Consider the following 18,360-nt stretch of genomic DNA (forward strand, 5'->3'; position numbering starts at 1 on the left):
TTTGGGGAGTCAGGAGGATTGCAGGATTCCTAGCCTCTGACCTGTTCTTGTAGCCACAGTACTTATATGGCTAGTCCAGTTCAGTGTCTGGTCAATGGTAACCCCAAGGATATTGATAGTGGGGGATTCAGTGATGGTAATGCCATTGAACATCAGGGGGTGATGGTTGGATTCTCTCTTGTTGGAGATGGTCATTGCCTGACACTTGTGTGATGCGAATATTATTTGTCACTTGTCAGCCCAAGCCTGGATATTGTCCAGGGTGAGTTCCTCACCAAAGAATTCCCAGCCTCTGTACTGCTTTTGGAGCCACAGTTTTTATATGACTAGTCCAGTTAACTTTATGGTCAATGGTAACCCCACAGAATTTTGATAGTGGGGCACTCACCAATGGTAATGCCACTTATCAGCCTGACCCTGAATGTTATTCAGGTATGGACTGCTTCAGTATTTGAGGGGTAGTGAATGGTGCTGAACATTGTGCAATCATCAGAAAATACTTCTGACGTTATGATGGAGGGCAAACCATTGATGAAGAAGCTGCAGATTTTTGGGACCTAGTATTGTTTTTTTTTTCTCCCTCAAAGAAATGCAGCGTTGGCATATGTGAAAGTGAGTTATTATGATGCTTCAAAATGTCTACAGCCTCATGCTTTCCAGCTTGGTTTCAGTTTTCTTAACCACACACACGGGGTTGACTGACAGCACACAGTGAGCACGCACAATCAAACCCTGAATAATTAAATACAGCATCTTTGGCCCCTTGTAAAACTAAAGGACCTTAAGCCATGATAAACAACAAATATATGTACATTGAGTAATTTTTTAGAGTCCAGCATGTGTGTTTTCTCTAAGAACGGAAATAGTCTTTGAGATATGAAGGCTGCTGGTGATGGTGCTGAGATGATGAATTTGAGGTTGTGGTTCCATGTGAGTGCCCTGTTGAGGCAGGTGATCAACATCACAGTCGCTCATGGGAAAAGGAAATGTATCCTCATAACCACTGACCTTGAAACATCCTGGTCTGTTTACTGTCAAGCATCTTGCATTCCACTTTGTGTTGTCATCCAACAGATAAGCGCTGGTAATGAGCAGTTGCTTGATCTGCTTTAGTCCTGATAGAGATGATGCGAGCTTGTAGTTGTGATTTAGCCCATTTGTGCAAACTCAGTCTCTAACTTCAAATTGTGATTTCCTTGCGAATGTTCGCTTGTTGAAGTACACTTTTGCTTTTCCTTGTTGCCTTGTGATTTTCTTCTGCTTTCACTCTGACATTCTCATTGGAAGGCGGGTGACAGCTTAAGAATGATCACTGGTATATAAAAGTTATGACCAGTCATGAGTTTGGCTGGCGTTTTTCTGGACAGAGAGTGTAGGGTGAATCGACATGTGCGAAGTAGAACGTGAATGGATTGTTCAAACATTTTCCCCTTAGACATGCTAAGCCTCAGACTGTCCTTGATCACCCTAACGGGTTATTTGATGCCACCATTCAATTGCGGGTTGGATCGCATCAGGTGGCGGTGAGTTCCATAGCTTGCTAGGAACTCCGTGAACTAACTAGAAGCAAACTGCGGGTCCATTGTCTGTAGCGGTAATCTCCACAAACCCTGTTTGTAAACAACTTGTCTAGAATGTCAATGATTGAAGTGGTGGTTATGGAATTTGTTGTCGCGACTTCTGGCCATTTTTTATGTAGGTCATGAACAGGAAGCAAAAAACATGAATTGCTAGGGGCTGCTCGCAGCTCTCCAGAAATATCTACTTGGAGCTGTCACCATGATGTTGTTGGCCATGTGGTTGGTTGTAAAGGTGCAGAACATGGTTTAACAGATTTTTTCACTGAGTATATATCCTGCTCAGTTTCTAATGAACTCTTCTCTGTGGCGATCTATTGCTGGTCACCAGACTGCTTCAAGGGATTGTTGCTTCATCTTAATGGCGCAGGGATATTCTTCATGGGCAAGACGCAATACAGGTTGCTGTGGGATAATTGCTCAAGTTCTCTGTGCAAGACAGTTGTCATTAAACAACTGGAGCTCATTGTGTACTCTGTAGTACAGAACCAGTTATTCCTCTATTTTGCGAGGCCACTCAGTTTATAGGCAATGGCTTACTTTCTGTAGTACGCTGTCTGTCACTAATTCTGCCATCAACACCTCTTGTGCAACAAAATTCATGGTTGCGTGTGAAATCACCATGATTACATAGTCCTTGTCGCAAGTTGCTTGCTATATCACTAACACTGTCTGCGATAGTAGTACAGCTAAGCATGTCAGCTACTCATTTCTATGAACCTGCAAGATACTCGACCTCAAAGTCGCACTGCAGAAGGCAATTCGACCGTCCATCGATGTATAGAGGTCGATGACCAGATTCTGACGTGACTTAACAGTGTAGTCAGCACTTGGTGATTGGTGCAGAAAGTGAACTTTCTACCACAGAGATACATGTGCTGATGTTCACAAGCATAGATGCAGTAGAATATTTGTGTTCAGTTTCTGACAATGGGCATGACATATAGGCAGTTGGTCATTCACTTCCTTCAATATACTGAGTGTATAGCGCCAGTTGCATTTCCTGACGCATCTGTTGTGACATGCACTTCTGCACGTGGGTTGAAATGCACGAGGACTGGCAGAGGTGTTATCCTTGAACATGTCAAACGCTGTTTGCTGTGCGATTGTTCATTCCCATTGTGCATCTTTGCACAATAGCTTTTGTCTGCATATTTAGGAATGAGTTTATGATAGAAGTTTATGAGGAATGATGCCAATTCTTATTAGATGGGATTGGAAGCACATGAATGGTTTTGTCGATGTCGTGTATAAACTTTACTCCGGCTGCTGTCACTCTGTGCTCTAGAAAGTCAATCTCAGCTGCAGTGAATGTGCATTTGTCCTTGTTGAGCAGCACATTGTATTGTGCAAGTCAAGTGAGTACTACTGATAACCTCTGACCATGTTCTGCTTTATCCCTTCCCTGGATAATAATGTTGTCAAGGAGGTCAAGAGCCCCCTCAATGCCTGACAAGACCGAAGAAACAATCTTCTGGAATGTGCTAGGTGCTGAACTTAATCCAGAGGGCATTCTGCTGTGTTAATTGTATAAATCAAGGTTAAGTGTCTAAAGGTAAAGGGGGTGCACTCATTGGATAATGGCTTGTGCACATATAAGGAGACACATATTGACACTGTTGGTGGGTTGTAGATTTAGGAGCTATATACCTGTAACGTTTCACTTTGTGAAACTGAGTAAAGATTGACTTCTGATCTCTTCCTTTAACAACACGTTATAAGAAGTTTAATGTGCAGTACTGAAACACACCATCGTGAATAACAAAAGCTGTAAGATATCGACTTTGCTCCGCTAATGGTATCTGGAGATAACTCCGTCATATGTCAAGCTTCATGGAGACTGTGGAGTCATGGAATGATGTCAGTAGTTCTGAGATCATAGGAAGTGGATCTTGGATGGAATTATTGCTTTGTTGGCCACCTTAAGGTCAAACCACAGTCTAAGTTTGCCATTTTTGCATCACGCAATGATTAGCTTCAATATCCATAGAGATGAGTTGATTCGTTCAATGATACTGTTTGCTTCAATAGTTTCAGATTCTGTGACACTTCACAGGTATTGCAAATGGCAACTGTCTCAAATTTTGCAAACTGACCGAATTGACATGTCGACGTGAGGAGTGTGACAACACTCCTTAATCTGTTGAGAGATGTGGGAACACTTTGCTTTAAGGCTGTAGCCTGTAGAAATATGGAGGTGTGACTGCTGCAATTATGAAAGAGCTTTTAAAGCGTGGGGATAACTCTAGCCTCACCATCGAGAGCCTGCAAGAGACCACTCAGAATAGGAACTCCTATGAAAGGGTTAAGTGTATGCCAATTTTTATGCCACAGGCTCAATCCAAGCAGCCATTGGTTCCCAAAGGAAAGTAAAAAGCACTTCCCTGAAAATGATTTGCCTGATCCTTGATCCTCTTTCTACTGTTATCATTTGGCGGGAAATCCACTCAGGCCACAGTTAAAATTGCAGTTGGGCCCTGATAACATCACCAGACTCTGATCTGTATATTTAAATAAGGATCGCGCCAGCTTCAGGCTAATGTCGTTGCTCTTTGTTCAAGAGAGAAGATTAAAATTGAAGATTGTGGGATTGGTGCAGGACATCAGCGGGTCAGGCATCTGGCTTATGTTAACTACCCACCAGCCCGGTTTCCACCAGGTGAGCGGGATTAAAATTGCCCCCAATATGAATACTTTAGACCTTCTTTTCTGTGTTATGGAGTAGCAGCTGTAGTATGAACAGAAATGCTGTTTCACAGTATTTTGCCCTTGGCTGCAAAGAATTATAATTCTACTGCCAGAATTACTGTGAGTTGGTTTTTTTACTTTGCTAAAGGTGAAGGACCATGATCATATGCTGATAGGCCTTGGCAAGTTTCCCTATGTGAGGAAAGGAAAGCACCTAAGGCTTCACTAGTGAATCATTTTGACAGGTAATAGGCACCACGAGAGATATTCTACTAGTAAGCTAACTTCACTGGATAATGTGAGAGGAGTCGACGAGAGCTAATTGGCTTTATTTGAGCACTTGTTGCGCCTATACATGTCAGGCAGATTATGTCTTGCCAAGTAGCCTATACCTACTTGAAGCCTCAGCTCCTCCTGCTGGCTCAGTTGGTAAAATCACTGTGTAATTGGGCTACACTGAGCAGCAGGCCCTAGTTTCAGTTCCTGATCTATGCTAAATTAGCTGAGCTCTGCCAGGGTAGCAGGAGGAGTTCTACAATTGGCTCAGCGCTCCCTGATTAACAAGGAGAATATCGGACAGGGAGCCCACTCCTATTCACTATTCAGTGACTGCTCCTGGAAACTGCGTTGTGCAGATGTTGAGGGAGGATGGATTTGGGCTCGGCCGAGAAACCCCTGCAGTTGAACAGTGTACGAATGCTTGCTGTGCTTGGATGAAGAATAAGAACTTGGTTAGGTACTGGAGGGAACCCATGCTTGGAAGATAATTCCCTAGCAGCAGTCACACATTAAAAGAATCTTACAGAACACAAGGTGGACATTCAGCCCGTTACTCCAATGCCAATTCTTTAAAAGAGCCACCCGCCATTTTCATTCCCTTGTTCTTTTCTCCAAACACTTTTGTATCGTTTTTCCTTTTTTGAAAGGGTAATCCGCTTGTCTCTTAAATGTTATTATGGATTCTGTTCTGGTATTCTACATCTCATCAATGCTATTAAATGTATACAATTGCTTACCAATTCACAGATTGATGGAAATAGTTAAGGAGAACCTTGAGTCAATACCTTAAGCAGAAGAGAAAAGAGAAGTTTAGGAGAGACTTCAAGAGCTCACCCTCTATATCCATTTTAAAAACCCAAAAATTATAAAAGTATTGCGATTAACATCAACGACATATTACTGTTTTGTTTCATTGTATCCATTTCTGGTGATTTTTGAATATTTTTATTCAATCAATCAGTGAATAATTTAGCACTAATTGTGCATGTTCATTCCTTTTGCCTCAGTAATGCTAGCAAGTCTTGCTGATATTATAAGCATTGACTGCTTTCAAAGAATAATTGAAGTGCAATGCACAGGGCAAAGCAAAAGAAAATAATGTCACATATCTTTGAAGCAACTTGACGTGAAAATGTACCTTCAAATTTGAAGGTATGGGATTAATTTTCAATCCACAAAACAATAGAGTTGGGTCACATGGGATATTTTAAGTTTTGAAAATCTCAGACCCAAACTCAACTCACCTCGAACAAGATGCTGCCTGACTTGATGAGTATTTCTAGCGTTTTCTGTTTTTATTTCAGATTTCCAGCATCCGCAGTTTCCTGCTTTTCCACCTCGAACCTACCAATTCTGGTTTTGACAGAGACTAAATGGGGGGACAAGCAACCAACCTGCTCCCAGGAGGTGAGCTGCTGGTTTAACTATTTTACTGAGGCTGCATACCTAAGGTTTTATTGTTGTTTCAGGCTTAATGGTTGTCAGCAGTTGAAGGGAGACAGGGACGAGTGTGTGGAAGAGGCAAGTGTTTTTCCAGCACTGCTTGTGGCCCAGGAGGAGGATGAGTGCTTCCTCCCAACCTCGCCATCCCAAACTAATTTGCTTTGCTCCATGCACTTGGAGTCCCTTCCCCCCTACCCCCACAATCACTGCATCCTCCTCATAAAATTTCCGTACTGCACCTTCTCAGTTTGCTTCAAATCACAGGCCTTTGTCATAAAGTCAATCTTATTCCTTAGTCTCTAAATTGAGCCCACTTGACTATTGGAAATTAGGTTAGCAACGAACAATTAGCATTCACATCGTAGGCCATGAGGTTAGTTTAGAGTCCTTTGCCAATTCATTCTTGATTATTTTCTTGTCCTACCTAAGAGGGAAAGGAATAAAATGAGAAAAAAAAAACATTCAGCTTTCCTGTGTGTTTCCAGAAATAATATCCTGCTGTAGAAATGGGTGATGATGTCTACTATAGTATTAAATGTGTTTCTTGTAGAGCTTTTTAATTGAGAAGAATGGGCACAGTGTTAGCATAAATTTCCTCAGCAAAAAATGCCTGAAGTTTTAAGTCATTAATTGAGCAAATATGACTTGCATTTAAAACAACAACAACTTGCGTTTGTATAACACCTTTAACATACTAAAACATGTGAAGATGCTTCATGGGAGCATTATCAAACAGAATTTGACACCAAGCCACAGAAGGCAATATTAGGACAGATGACCGAAAGTTTGGCTGAAGAGGTAGTTATTAAGGAGCATCTCAAAGTTGAGGTTAACGGAGTACATTCCAGAGCTTAGGGCCTATAAGCAGCTGAAAGCATGGCCGCCCATGGTAGAGGAATTGAAAGAGTTCAGTATTGGAGGAGAGTGAGAGTTCCCAGAGGGTTGTGGGACTGGAGGAGTTGATGGAGATGGAGAAGGGCGAGTCCATGGAGAAATTTGAAAGAAAGGTTGAGAATTTTAAGATTGAGGCGTTGGTGGATAGCAGCGAGCCAATGTAGGCTAGCAAGCACATGGGTGAATGGGACTTGTTGCAAGTTAGGTTACGGGAACAGAAGTTTGGATGAGCTCAAGTTTATGGAGGGTGGAAGGTGGGAGGCTCACAAAGGAGAGAGTTGGAATACTCAAGGCTGGAGGCAACAAAGGCATGGATTGTTTTATCTGAGGCTATTATTTGAAACCCAGCAGATTGTTTACCCCTAATTAAACATTAAACAAGGGTACCACAACTTCCACATCATAGTTTTACTGTCTGTGCATGTGCAATCCTAGCTACTATTGTTTTCATCAAGTTCTCTGATACTGAAATAAGTGAAACATCAATAGAACAGATTTATATGCCTGGTAAGAGAAAAGGACCTGTTTTAATTAAATTTTGGATTGACTTTATGCAGCTGAACGTTAACAGATTTGTGATTCAATAAAGACAGAGATGCAGTTAATGCAGCTGCAGCTCTCACAAGACAAAATGCTAATGAGTTTCTTTTGTGTTGTACTCCACTAGATCCTCCAAAAAAAACTACATGCATCTGCAGCCAATTTATAATTCTTCATGAAATTACTTTCTTAATGTTGTATTATGATTTGGATCTAATGAGATGCAAATTGCTTGTAAACTAGGTTTAATTTGTGTGCCTGTCAAGAGTAGATTGGCTGCTTACTAACACTATCCTTTCACGAGGCAATAAATAACAAGATGAGTTACAAGAATATTTGGTTGTGCAATGCTTCCTGGCATAGAGTCTATATTTTATCCCTTTCTGAGAGTGGCCCCAATCAATTATTTCACACTGATTGTCTACTTAAATGAAAAATAATAATTTGTTTCTTTGTGATGGTGCAGGCCAATATTAGGCTCATAAAATATTAAGTGTGAATGTTTTGGGAAATGGATGTACCCCACACAATGCCTGACACTCAGCAATAGTGCTGCTTCAGTCACATCCATTTCCTATCCATCTTACGATTTTGAATTTAAAGATGGCATAAAAATCCTCATATTGACTGTCAGCTTGGATTAAGCTGAACATGAATCCTCAAGAAAGGTATTCAACATTTTTGCTAATGTATGTGTTGGATTATTGCAAATTCATTAGGTCGGTGGTGAAATGTAAGTGACTTACAGTGAGATCTATATTCTGTGAAATGCTGTGAGCATACAGTCATTTTCCAGAAGGAAAATGATTTGAGGCTTGATTAACCAAAACAATAATGAGTTCTAAAAGATAAATTTCACCAGGTGCAAATAAATACAGAAAATAAGTCCTTGGTGTGAAGAATTATGGTAAATATTTATATGTTCCATTATGAAGTATTCAGTACATATTTAATGTATTTAAATTGTCTGAATCGGATTTATACAATCTTAGGAACATATTCTGGCCAGACACACCAGACACAAAGGAATATTCTGACTTGTGCTGCCTATTGTTATTGACATGTTTTACTGTAACTTAAACTGCAATGTCACTGGCGATAGCAGAACATTTGTACAAAGTGGAATTAACGCCTATTATTTCTTTTAACGTCACAACACTATTGCAGTAAATTTCTGTGTGGCAAAGGCAGGAGGGAGCCTGACTGTACTAACAATCAGCTTCCACTGCACCTTATGCTGTCAGCAAGTAATTTAGAGTATTTGTCAGAAATGTCACAATGCCAGACTACAAATGTAGGCATGTGCTGTGGTTTGTACTAAGTAATTCCAAGTAAAAGTTAATCTGTTGTAGACCAAGGCAGCATCTGAGGAAAAATGAGCCAAGTAACAAACTGAGGTGATTGCTAATTTCTTTTTTTATTCATTCACGGGATGTGGCCTTTACTGTCAAGGCCAGCATTTATTGTTCACCCATAATAGCCCTGAAGAAGCTGGTGGTGAACTGCTTTCTCGAATACAATTGAGGGGCTTGCGACGCCATTTCAGGGGGCAGTTAGGAGTCAGTCACATTACTGTGGTTCTGGAATCACATATAGGGTAGAGAAGAATAAATGCAAAATACTGAGGATGCTGGAAACCTGAAATAAAAACAGAAAATGCTGGAAAAGCTCAGCAGGTCTGGTAGCATCTGTGGAGAAAGAAACAGAGTTAATATTTTGAGTCTGTATGAGTTCTTCAGAGCTTCTTGTGCTCTGAAGAAGAGTCATACAGACTCAAAAAGTTAACTCTGTTTCTCTCTCCACAGATGCTGCCAGACCTGCTGAGCTTTTCCAGTATTTTCTGTTTTCATTTTTGGCTAGACAGGCAAGCTCAGCAAATTTCCTTCCCTAAAGAGCATTAGTGAACCAGGTATGTTTAAATGGCAATCTGGTAGTTTCATGATCATTATTAGTATTTTTATAATGCCAAATTTTAATAAATTAATTGAATTTGAGTTTGCTGGTTGCTGGGGTGGGATCTGAATTTACGCCTGCAGATTATTGGTCCAGTAACACAGACACAATTCTGCTGTACCCCTTTTTTTCAGTTTCTTTATTCTGGGCTTTTCACTTTCATAAGTTTTTCATTTCTTTTTCTCCCATTTTACCCCAGTTCGTGTGAGTGCTAACTTAAGCAAGGCATTGTTCATAAATGTTGGCGATCTACAAGTGACCTTTTTTTTTAAAAAAAATGCAGCCCCTGGCATGGGACTTGAACCTGGAGTGAGGCAGGGATGATTCCGCCGCGCCACAAGTCCTTTTGTGCACACCTACTCATTACGGAATGGAAATTCATCTGGGCGGAACAGAAATTGGGCCTTAAGCTTCATTTAAAGGTTTCATATGAGTTGCTGGTGCCTGTATCTCCACAGGCAACTTGCACTTCTCCATGACTGAATTTCCGCCCAGAACATTTTTTAAAAATGAGCTCCATAAATTTAACAGTAGGATCAAGATTCGTGCATACTGGACACAGATCACTCCACTGCTAAAAATGACTTGCTTTGTGCCAATTGTATGCCCCAAAGGGGCCGTGACTAATTTCACTTTCTACCTATAAATGTTGGCAGGCTACTTGACTGTGGTGAAGCGTATATCACAGCTTGGCCTGAACTGTTCTCATTTGGCATCCACACAGTTACACTTTCCAATTGAATTTCTTGGATGCTGGGAAGAGTGATTGATCCTGCTCCTCCTTCCAATTATGGATATTAAAGACAATTTGAAAAATCCCCACTAGCAGTCTAAGATCAGTTAAACGACTGAAGATAGCACCTAAAAATAGTCTGGTCTTTATGGCTCAGTCCCACACAGTGTCTTTAGCAGCTAAACCATCAGAGGATAATTTCTGTCCTGCACATCCCAACCTGAAAAACTAAAAGCTGACCAACTTTAAAGCAGCTGATACAGCTTCAAAAAAGCAATTGATGCAAGAACAGATCTGAATGTAAGCCTATGACACGTATTTACACATACATTGAGGTACTGGCACGTGTAGTTGTCATTTTACCATAACAAAAAGTCCTGGCACAAGCTGTTGGGTTAGTTGTTTCTTGTGGTGACATTAGCAACTACCGTAGATATGGAGAGAGTACAGAGATGTATCAGAAGGACACCAGTAATGGGGAATTGTAGAGCAAGAGAAACTGAAATTGTGCTCCTTAGGATAGATATGTTTAAGGGGATATTTAATTCATTTGTTCAAAACCATGATGATTTCTGACAGGATAAATAGGAGAAACCATTTCCACTTGCAAGAGAGCGAAGGACACAGTTTTAAGACAATAAGCAAAAGAACTGTAGGGGAGATGAGGAGATTTTTTTTTTGCATGGAGTTATGACCTGTAATGCACTACCTGAAATTAGGGTAGAAGTTGAATCTGTAGTAATTTTCATAAGGGATTTGGATATATACTTGAAGAGGAAATATTTGTCAGACTATGGGCCGGTATATCGTACCAGTGATGCAGCTTCAGGAGATCGTACATCAACATCTCAGGTAGTATCATTATCCCATAATTTGGATGGAGGTGATTCCTTTATGCAACCCTTCCAGTAGGAAGTGGTTCTCGAAATGAATGCATCTTGGGCCGCAGCTCATGATTTTCCATCCGTTGTTTACAAATGAACGGTTAAAATTAGCTATTAAAATGCATGGCAAGTCACAGCTTTGGCCACAACAGAGAACCTCTGGCATGTGTGAAAGACATGCCCCTCCCCTCGCGAAAATGGGAAGTGCTGTCTTCGGGGGCAGGACTTGATTTTCAAGCAGCTCCACTATTTTCACCATGAAATGGATGGGACATGGGGACTGTGTGGGAAGTGAGGGGTGGGGAGGGTGGTGAGGGCTGGGGGGAATGTTTCATATTTTAGTCCTTATTTTTGAACATTGGACACCATGCCGGATCCCCGAGGTAAGCCTTCCAACCAGCCCACCTCTGAACCCAACAGCCCACTCGGTCCTTCCAGGGGGTCGCCCACCCCGACTCCTAATCCAGCCCACCCAAAGGCACCCGTTTTTGGGAGTTAAAATTCCCTTAATGCTGTTTGCTAATATGCCACAGAAAATTAAATGCAAACTGAGCCCAACCGGTCGGCTCCGGGAGACAGTCATTTCCCAGCAAGGCCTCGCTTACTCAGTGTTATAAATTAGAGCATTTTGAAAGATCTTAAGGAACCTCAGTGTTCAAAGTTTAACAGTTAGGAGCCACTGTTAAATTTTAAACTCAGCTATTAATTACAAAATAATATTAAACTAAAAAGCCAAGTACTCAGCGATGCTGGAATTTTTAATGTGTAAATGATCTATTTATACTAATAGCTAAACTCTCAGAGAATCCTAGGAATTAAGTTACTGCTTTTGAATTCAATCTGGGATTTTTGCATGAGGGACAGATTCTGCGGAAGAAAAGCTGGTTGGGAATACCAATTATTTGACAGCTTGGTAATTTTAATACTTGCCCAATTAATTTCTATCTTGATAAAAAAATGGCCATTCAGATTTTCCATTACATATTCTCCTTTATGTTATATTTAGTATAGCTTGACATTTATCAGGCTTTCAACAAACCAACTACATCGGTTACAAATTCTAGTGATCATCCTGCATATTCTGGTAAAGCTACAAGGATCATATTTGTCACTGTAAAAATAGATCAATGAGGGTGGTAAATATACATTAATATGTTCTATCTATTTTACAGGAAGTCAGTTTGATGTATGTTGTTATTCTGCAATGTGGCACAATATCAAACATTTTCCCGCACCTGGACAAAAGAGTCAATGGACAGAATCTTGCGCCATCCCCTCTGGCAAATTTGGTGGTGGGGGCACTTAATCAGGGAGGAGGGTGGTGGCTAAGGACCTCGCCACTTCCCCACCTCGCCCCCAAATAAGCTCGTGGCAGGAAGGCTTGCAAAGAAATTCCCCGCACCCTCCCACCCCCCACCCCAACAACCAAATGAGGCCCTTAAATTGGCAATTAATGCCCACTTAAGGGCCTCATTCTACCGTTGCTGGTATTAACCTAGCAGCGGGCGAGGGGCTCATCATGCGTGGTGCATGACAAGTACATAAAGGGTTTCTTGCAGGCTTCCAGGGTGTCCCTCGTTCAAAGGCACTCGGTGCTTGATCGAGGGACCTGGCATTAGGAAGGGGAGCCCACTGGGAGCCATCCCCTTCCCTTGCTGCTGGCCCCCACAAACCCCCTCCCACCATCGCTCACCAGTGGCCTCAGGATCCAATGACGATCCCAGGCCTCAAGCAGTTGTGCCTCAAGTTGTACCAGCAGCAGCCACCACCTCCCCGATGGCACTATTGTTCAATAGAGCTAAAAGCAAAAGACTGTGGATGTTGGAAATCTGAAAAGAAAATGCTGGAAAAACTCAGCAGGCCTGACAACATCTGTGGACAGAGAAACAGAGTTAACGTTTCGAGCCCATATGACCCTCAGAGGAATCACATGGACTCGAAACATTAACTCTATTTCTCTCTCCACAGATGCTGTCACACTTGCTGAGTTTTTTCCGGCATGTACTGTGTTTGTTCAATAGATCTGTTGGTCTTTGATTGACCAGCAGCTCTTGGCCGGCTGGATTTCTGCCCCCAGGGTCCTTGATCCCGGGGAAAGGCTTGCTGCTGGTCTCTCAAGTGCTTTAGTGGAACCTGATGTGACAAACATTCCCGAAGCGACATGAGACTCTCACCGTCTCTCCAACCAGTAGCCAAGATCCTCATCACCTCCATACGATTCCGATCAACATGCACTAAAACGTACGATAGGTTGAGTTTTTTAATCCCTGGCAGCAAAGATGCAAACAATATCATTAAAAGGAAAGAATATATGTTAATTAGGTAACGTGTAGGTGTTCGTGATCCTGAAGGCATTTTTCCCTCAATTAATTCACTTACCTCGGGCTATTAAAGCAAAACTGTGACCTTAGCTTAACTTAAAGCAGCCAACTGAAAATTCAGAACTCATTCCAAAGGAATAACTGCAGGATACTTGAAGATAATACCAGGGCCAGATGAGAAAATCACTTTACAAATTATTTTTAAAGCAGTGGTTTATCATTATTGACTTTCTGCAGCTTAATTTGGTGAGTGTAATCATTCTGATGCTGCTCATATTGTTCTGTAACAACCAAGCTCCTACCACTGTGGAAGATGAGAAAATACTTCTTACCGACTTGGAAGTTTAATTAGCCAAACACTCACCTGGGACCTTAGCGATAGAAGTGAACATGTTTCAATCAATCAGGCATCCCGCTGATAACTTCATTTTGTTTGAGATCTCCACTTGAGGAGTTAGCTCTACCTGCAATTAGTACCATGGTCAAAACAAAAACAAAATTACCTGGAAAAACTCAGCAGGTCTGGCAGCATCGGCGGAGAAGAAAAGAGTTGACGTTTCGAGTCCTCATGACCCTTCAGCAGAACTGATTGAAGTTAGGAGAGGGGTGAAATATAAGCTAATTTAAGGTCGGCGGGGTGGGGGGGGTGGGGGAGAGAAGTTGGGGTGGGGGGGTTGGTTGTAGGGACAAGCAAGCAGTGATACAGATAATCAAAAGATGTCACAGACAAAGGAACAGGGAGGTGTTAAAGGTGGTGATATTATCTAAGAGAATGTGCTAATTAAGAATGGATGGCAGGACACTCAAAGTACAGCTCTAGTGGGGGTGGAGTGGAAACACTGACAGGGTATTATAGTTATAGATTTAAAAATAATGGAAATAGGTGGGAAAAGAAAAATCTGTATAAATTATTGGAAAAAACAAAAGGGAGGGGGAAGAAATGGAAATGGGGGTGGGGATGGGGGAGGGAGTTTAAGATCTAAAGTTGTTGAATTCAATATTCAGCCTGGAAGGCTGTAAAGTGCCTAGTCGGAAGATGAGGTGCTGTTCCCCCAGTTTGCATTGGGCTTCACTGGAACAATGCAGCAAGCCAAGGACAGACATGTGGGCAAGAGAACAGGGTGGAGTGTTAAAATGGCAAGCGACAGGGAGGTTTGGGTCTTTCTTGCGGACAGACCGCAGGTGTTCTGCAAAGCGGTCGCCCAGTTTGCGTTTGGTCTCTCCAATGTAGAGGAGACCGCATTGGGAGCAACGAATGCAGTAGACTAAGTTAGAGGAAATGCAAGTGAAATGCTGCTTCACTTGAAAGGAGTGTTTGGGCCCTTGGACGGTGAGGAGAGAGGAAGTGAGAGGCAGGTGTTGCATCTTCTGCGTGGGCATGGGGAGGTGCCATAAGTGGGGGTTGAGGAGTAGGGGGTGATGGAGGAGTGGACCAGGGTGTCCCGGAGGGAACAATCCCTATGGAATGCCGCCAGGGGGGGTGAAGGGAAGATGTGTTTGGTGGTGGCATCATGCTGGAGTTGGCGGAAATGGCGGAGGATGATCCTTTGAATGCGGAGGCTGGTGGGGTGATAAATGAGGACAAGGGGGACCCTATCATGTTTCTGGGAGGGAGGAGAAGGCGTGAGGGTGTATGCGCGGGAGATGGGCCGGACACGGTTTTGATTATCTGTATCACTGCTTGCTTGTCCCTACAATCAGCCCCCACCCCCCTCAACTTCCCCCCCCCCCACCCCCCCACCCCGACCTTAAACTAGCTTATATTTCACCCCTCTCCTAACTTCACTCAGTTCTGCTGAAGGGTCATGAGGACTCGAAACATCGACTCTTTTCTTCTCCGCCGATGTGCCAGACCTGCTGAGTTTTTCCAGGTAATTTTGTTTTTGTTTTGGATTTCCAGCATCCGCAGTAGTTTTTTGTTAGTACCATGGTCAGTCTCCCAGTGTAGAGCCATTTTGATTTTATTCATTCACGGGATGTGGGCTTCGCTGGCTAGGCCAGCATTGTTTGCCCATCCCTAGTTGCCCTTGAGAAGGTGGTTATAGTTTTGTTTGTAATTGTCATTTGATCTGGGGGACAATTTCACACTGAATATATGATTTGGATATATTTCTGGGCTGTGGAATGGCTTCCATCATTCTGATCTGGACAAGCAAAGAACAGGAAATTTGTCAGCATGGGATTTCATCCAATGTCCATTAGCATCCCATTACCCCCAGTTTTGTGCAAGAGTATAATTTAAGTACTTGAATAAGTCACTAATGCATATAAATGTGAACATTCACAATTGCTGGCCTCAGGGCTCCATTTTGCACTCAATCCATCCCTCTGCAATGGGCACAAACAGAAGTTCAATGCATAGAAGAAGCTCCTCAAGGAGCAGAAACATGCTTAATACATTGTATTGAATCATTGATTTAGACAGTACAGAAGAACTTGGTCCATCATGCCTTTGCTGGTTCTCTGACAGATATGCATACTTAGTCTCATTCCCTTACCCTTTTTGAAAATCTTCTTATTCAAATGTTTATTCACTTCTTTTTTTAAAAAAACTATATTGACTTCAACTGCCATCGTTGTCTTTGCTAAGGCATACATACCTTAAACAACCTAAAAAAAATTCTTCTCACATCAACCTGAATAATTTTGGCAGTAATTTTAAATTTATGCTAATGGATCAGCAATGCATAGATTTTTCTTTTAATCTATTCACTGTATCAATCTTTTGAGTACCTCTGTTAGATCTCTTAACTCCCCCTGCTATAATGAAAGGCAGCGCTTTGTGACATGAATAGTTGTGCAATATACTTGCTAATGATACCATTGGATTTTTGCACCTTACTATTAACCTTAAAGCACCCATCTTTGTCCACATCTGTTTTTACAGGTGGGATCATCCCAGATTTGTACTAAGTGCGGTAGCAGCCGGGAAAAAGGATGTTTTACCCGCCGGCCTCAATGGAGACTTCTCACGCTGTATCGTTCAATTCCCGGCGCATTCTGCCTCATCACTCTCAACTCACAGACTCACAAACCCATCAAACATCCGCAGGGATCTCACACCTCAACAGACAACACCACTAACTCTCACACACACCCTCACTTCTCCATTAGGCTCATATCCTCTGGATTCCATGTCCTCATCCTGTCCACGGCTCCGCTCACCACACAAACATTCCACGCAGTGCCAAGTGTCCTGCTCACACTCTACCTGTTTACAAGAGGAAGAAGCTGGCTCACATCTGCAGGAAGAGGGTCCAGACGGGGGGTGGAGTGGTCCACAATTGGCCCCTCACTCACTTCGAGGAACGTGCCACCGCGCTGACTGGTGAGGACGTGGACTGTGTCTGCGGCAATGGCCAGGATGCCAGCGAACACATAGATGAGGATGTTGCACCACATCACCCCTCTCTCAACACAACTGTGAGTGCTCTCTCTCCTGTTATTGACCCTGCTGCCATGCACTAATTATCTCTGCTTTGGTTCACAGGAAGCTCTGCCAAGTGACCAACACCCTCAGCCAGCCAGTCCCTCAGCACCATCCACGTCTTCACCTCCAGCCAAGAGGACACCTCCTCCATTGAAAAGCTGGAAATCAGCAGCCTGGAAGACCCTTCACAGCGCTTACCCACACCCTCCACCAGCACAGACACCTCAGTGGGACCTAGATCTAGAGCAGGCTCGGTTTCACAACTTGGTGGTCAGCGCACGGACACGTGTCCGCAGCAGGGGGAGGCAGGTTCAGCTGAGCTCCCTGGCACTTGGAGGACTGCTGGGGAAGAGGAATCCGTGAGGTCCGAGTCAGATGACGAGCCTCGGGATTCAACCTTCCAACTCATCGTGGAGAGTCAGCAGAAGGCGGTAGCCAGGAGTGACTTCCTGCAGTAGCAATGCGAGAGGGGAACTGAGCACCTTAATGTCCCTCCAGGCGTTCCTTCCCCTCACGGAGTCAGGCTGGGGCGCTCAGGCACCCAAAGGGAGGAAAAGCGGCAGCAGGACACCCTGTCATCCACTCAGGACTCTTAGAAGCTGTCCTCTCCCTCCAAGTCCCCTTTGCCTGTGACCCCCTCATCCTCATCCTCCATCACCACAGAGGGAGCAGCTGCCGCACAGGATGACAGCCAAAGCAAGCCAGGGGCCTCTCCAGAGGGCCCATGCCAAAGTCATCAGAGGCAGCAGGGCCAACCATTGCACAAGCTGTCTCCACCCCTGCTGCAGGTGCCAGGGCAGCACCTAGAAGACATGGTAGGCCTAGAAAAGTTAAGAATTTCTGATCACAAGTGGTTGCGCGGGTGAACACATTTTGTCATTTTATAATCTGAAAATATATTCACTTTCACTGAACAATGTTTAATGTTGACTTTCAGCTTTATTTGCAGGCTTCGCGAGTCCTCCCCCTGCATTCCCCCCGATTAGCAGTTCAGCTGCGCGCAGCCGGACCACGACTTATTCCGGAGGGAGAAGTGTGTGTATGGCAGAGCCTTTCGGAGACTTGTGCAAGCTCTCTCCCACACACACGGAGCCTTCGTCCGTCACTCTCATCTTACTGTCCCGAACAAATTCATGCTGCCCGCTGGGGTTCCCTTTTAGTTGTTCCTCTGATCTGACCTGCATCTCCACCCACCCACTGACCACACTCCCAGGCAGCACCTGTGATCGTCCAACATGAGGCTCCTCTCACCTTCGATTTCAGAAGCATAGTCATTGTAAGGTTTGTTTTCAGCTCCCCCATCCTTTCCCCTCACACAGTCATCCATGTCCTTTCCCCCATCGCTGTTGATGCCCTTGCATCATCTTCCACCTCCCCACCATCAGCTACCAACCAGAACTTTATTGTTTCCAGGATGTCCAGGTGAACGTACACAATCCCTCCTTTCCTGAGAATCCCATGCCCATCCACATTGACCTCCCTGACCTCCTCCTTCCCACCCCCAGGGTCCGTGCCTGCCTCCAAGTTCCCACCAACCACCCTTGCTGTCCCTTCTACCGCTCCTGTCACACCCTCACCCTCCTACCCTACCAACTTACTCTGTTCTCTCTCATACTCA

General features: G+C 43.5%; 1 protein-coding gene across 1 annotated transcript in view; it reads left to right on the forward strand.

Annotated features, from left to right (window-relative positions):
• The window catches only part of mgat4c (mgat4 family member C), a 106,139-nt gene that overhangs the window by 32,227 nt on the left and 55,552 nt on the right, over nt 1-18,360 (forward strand). The window contains exon 2 of the mRNA XM_078567570.1: nt 5,849-5,951. Within this exon, the coding sequence (XP_078423696.1) occupies nt 5,918-5,951 (34 nt within the window). The 5' untranslated portion in view covers nt 5,849-5,917. The remainder of the gene's footprint in view (nt 1-5,848; nt 5,952-18,360) is intronic.

This window comes from Cetorhinus maximus, chromosome 22 (genome assembly GCF_964194155.1).
Source record: "Cetorhinus maximus chromosome 22, sCetMax3.hap1.1, whole genome shotgun sequence".
NCBI classification, from domain to species: Eukaryota; Metazoa; Chordata; class Chondrichthyes; order Lamniformes; family Cetorhinidae; genus Cetorhinus; species Cetorhinus maximus.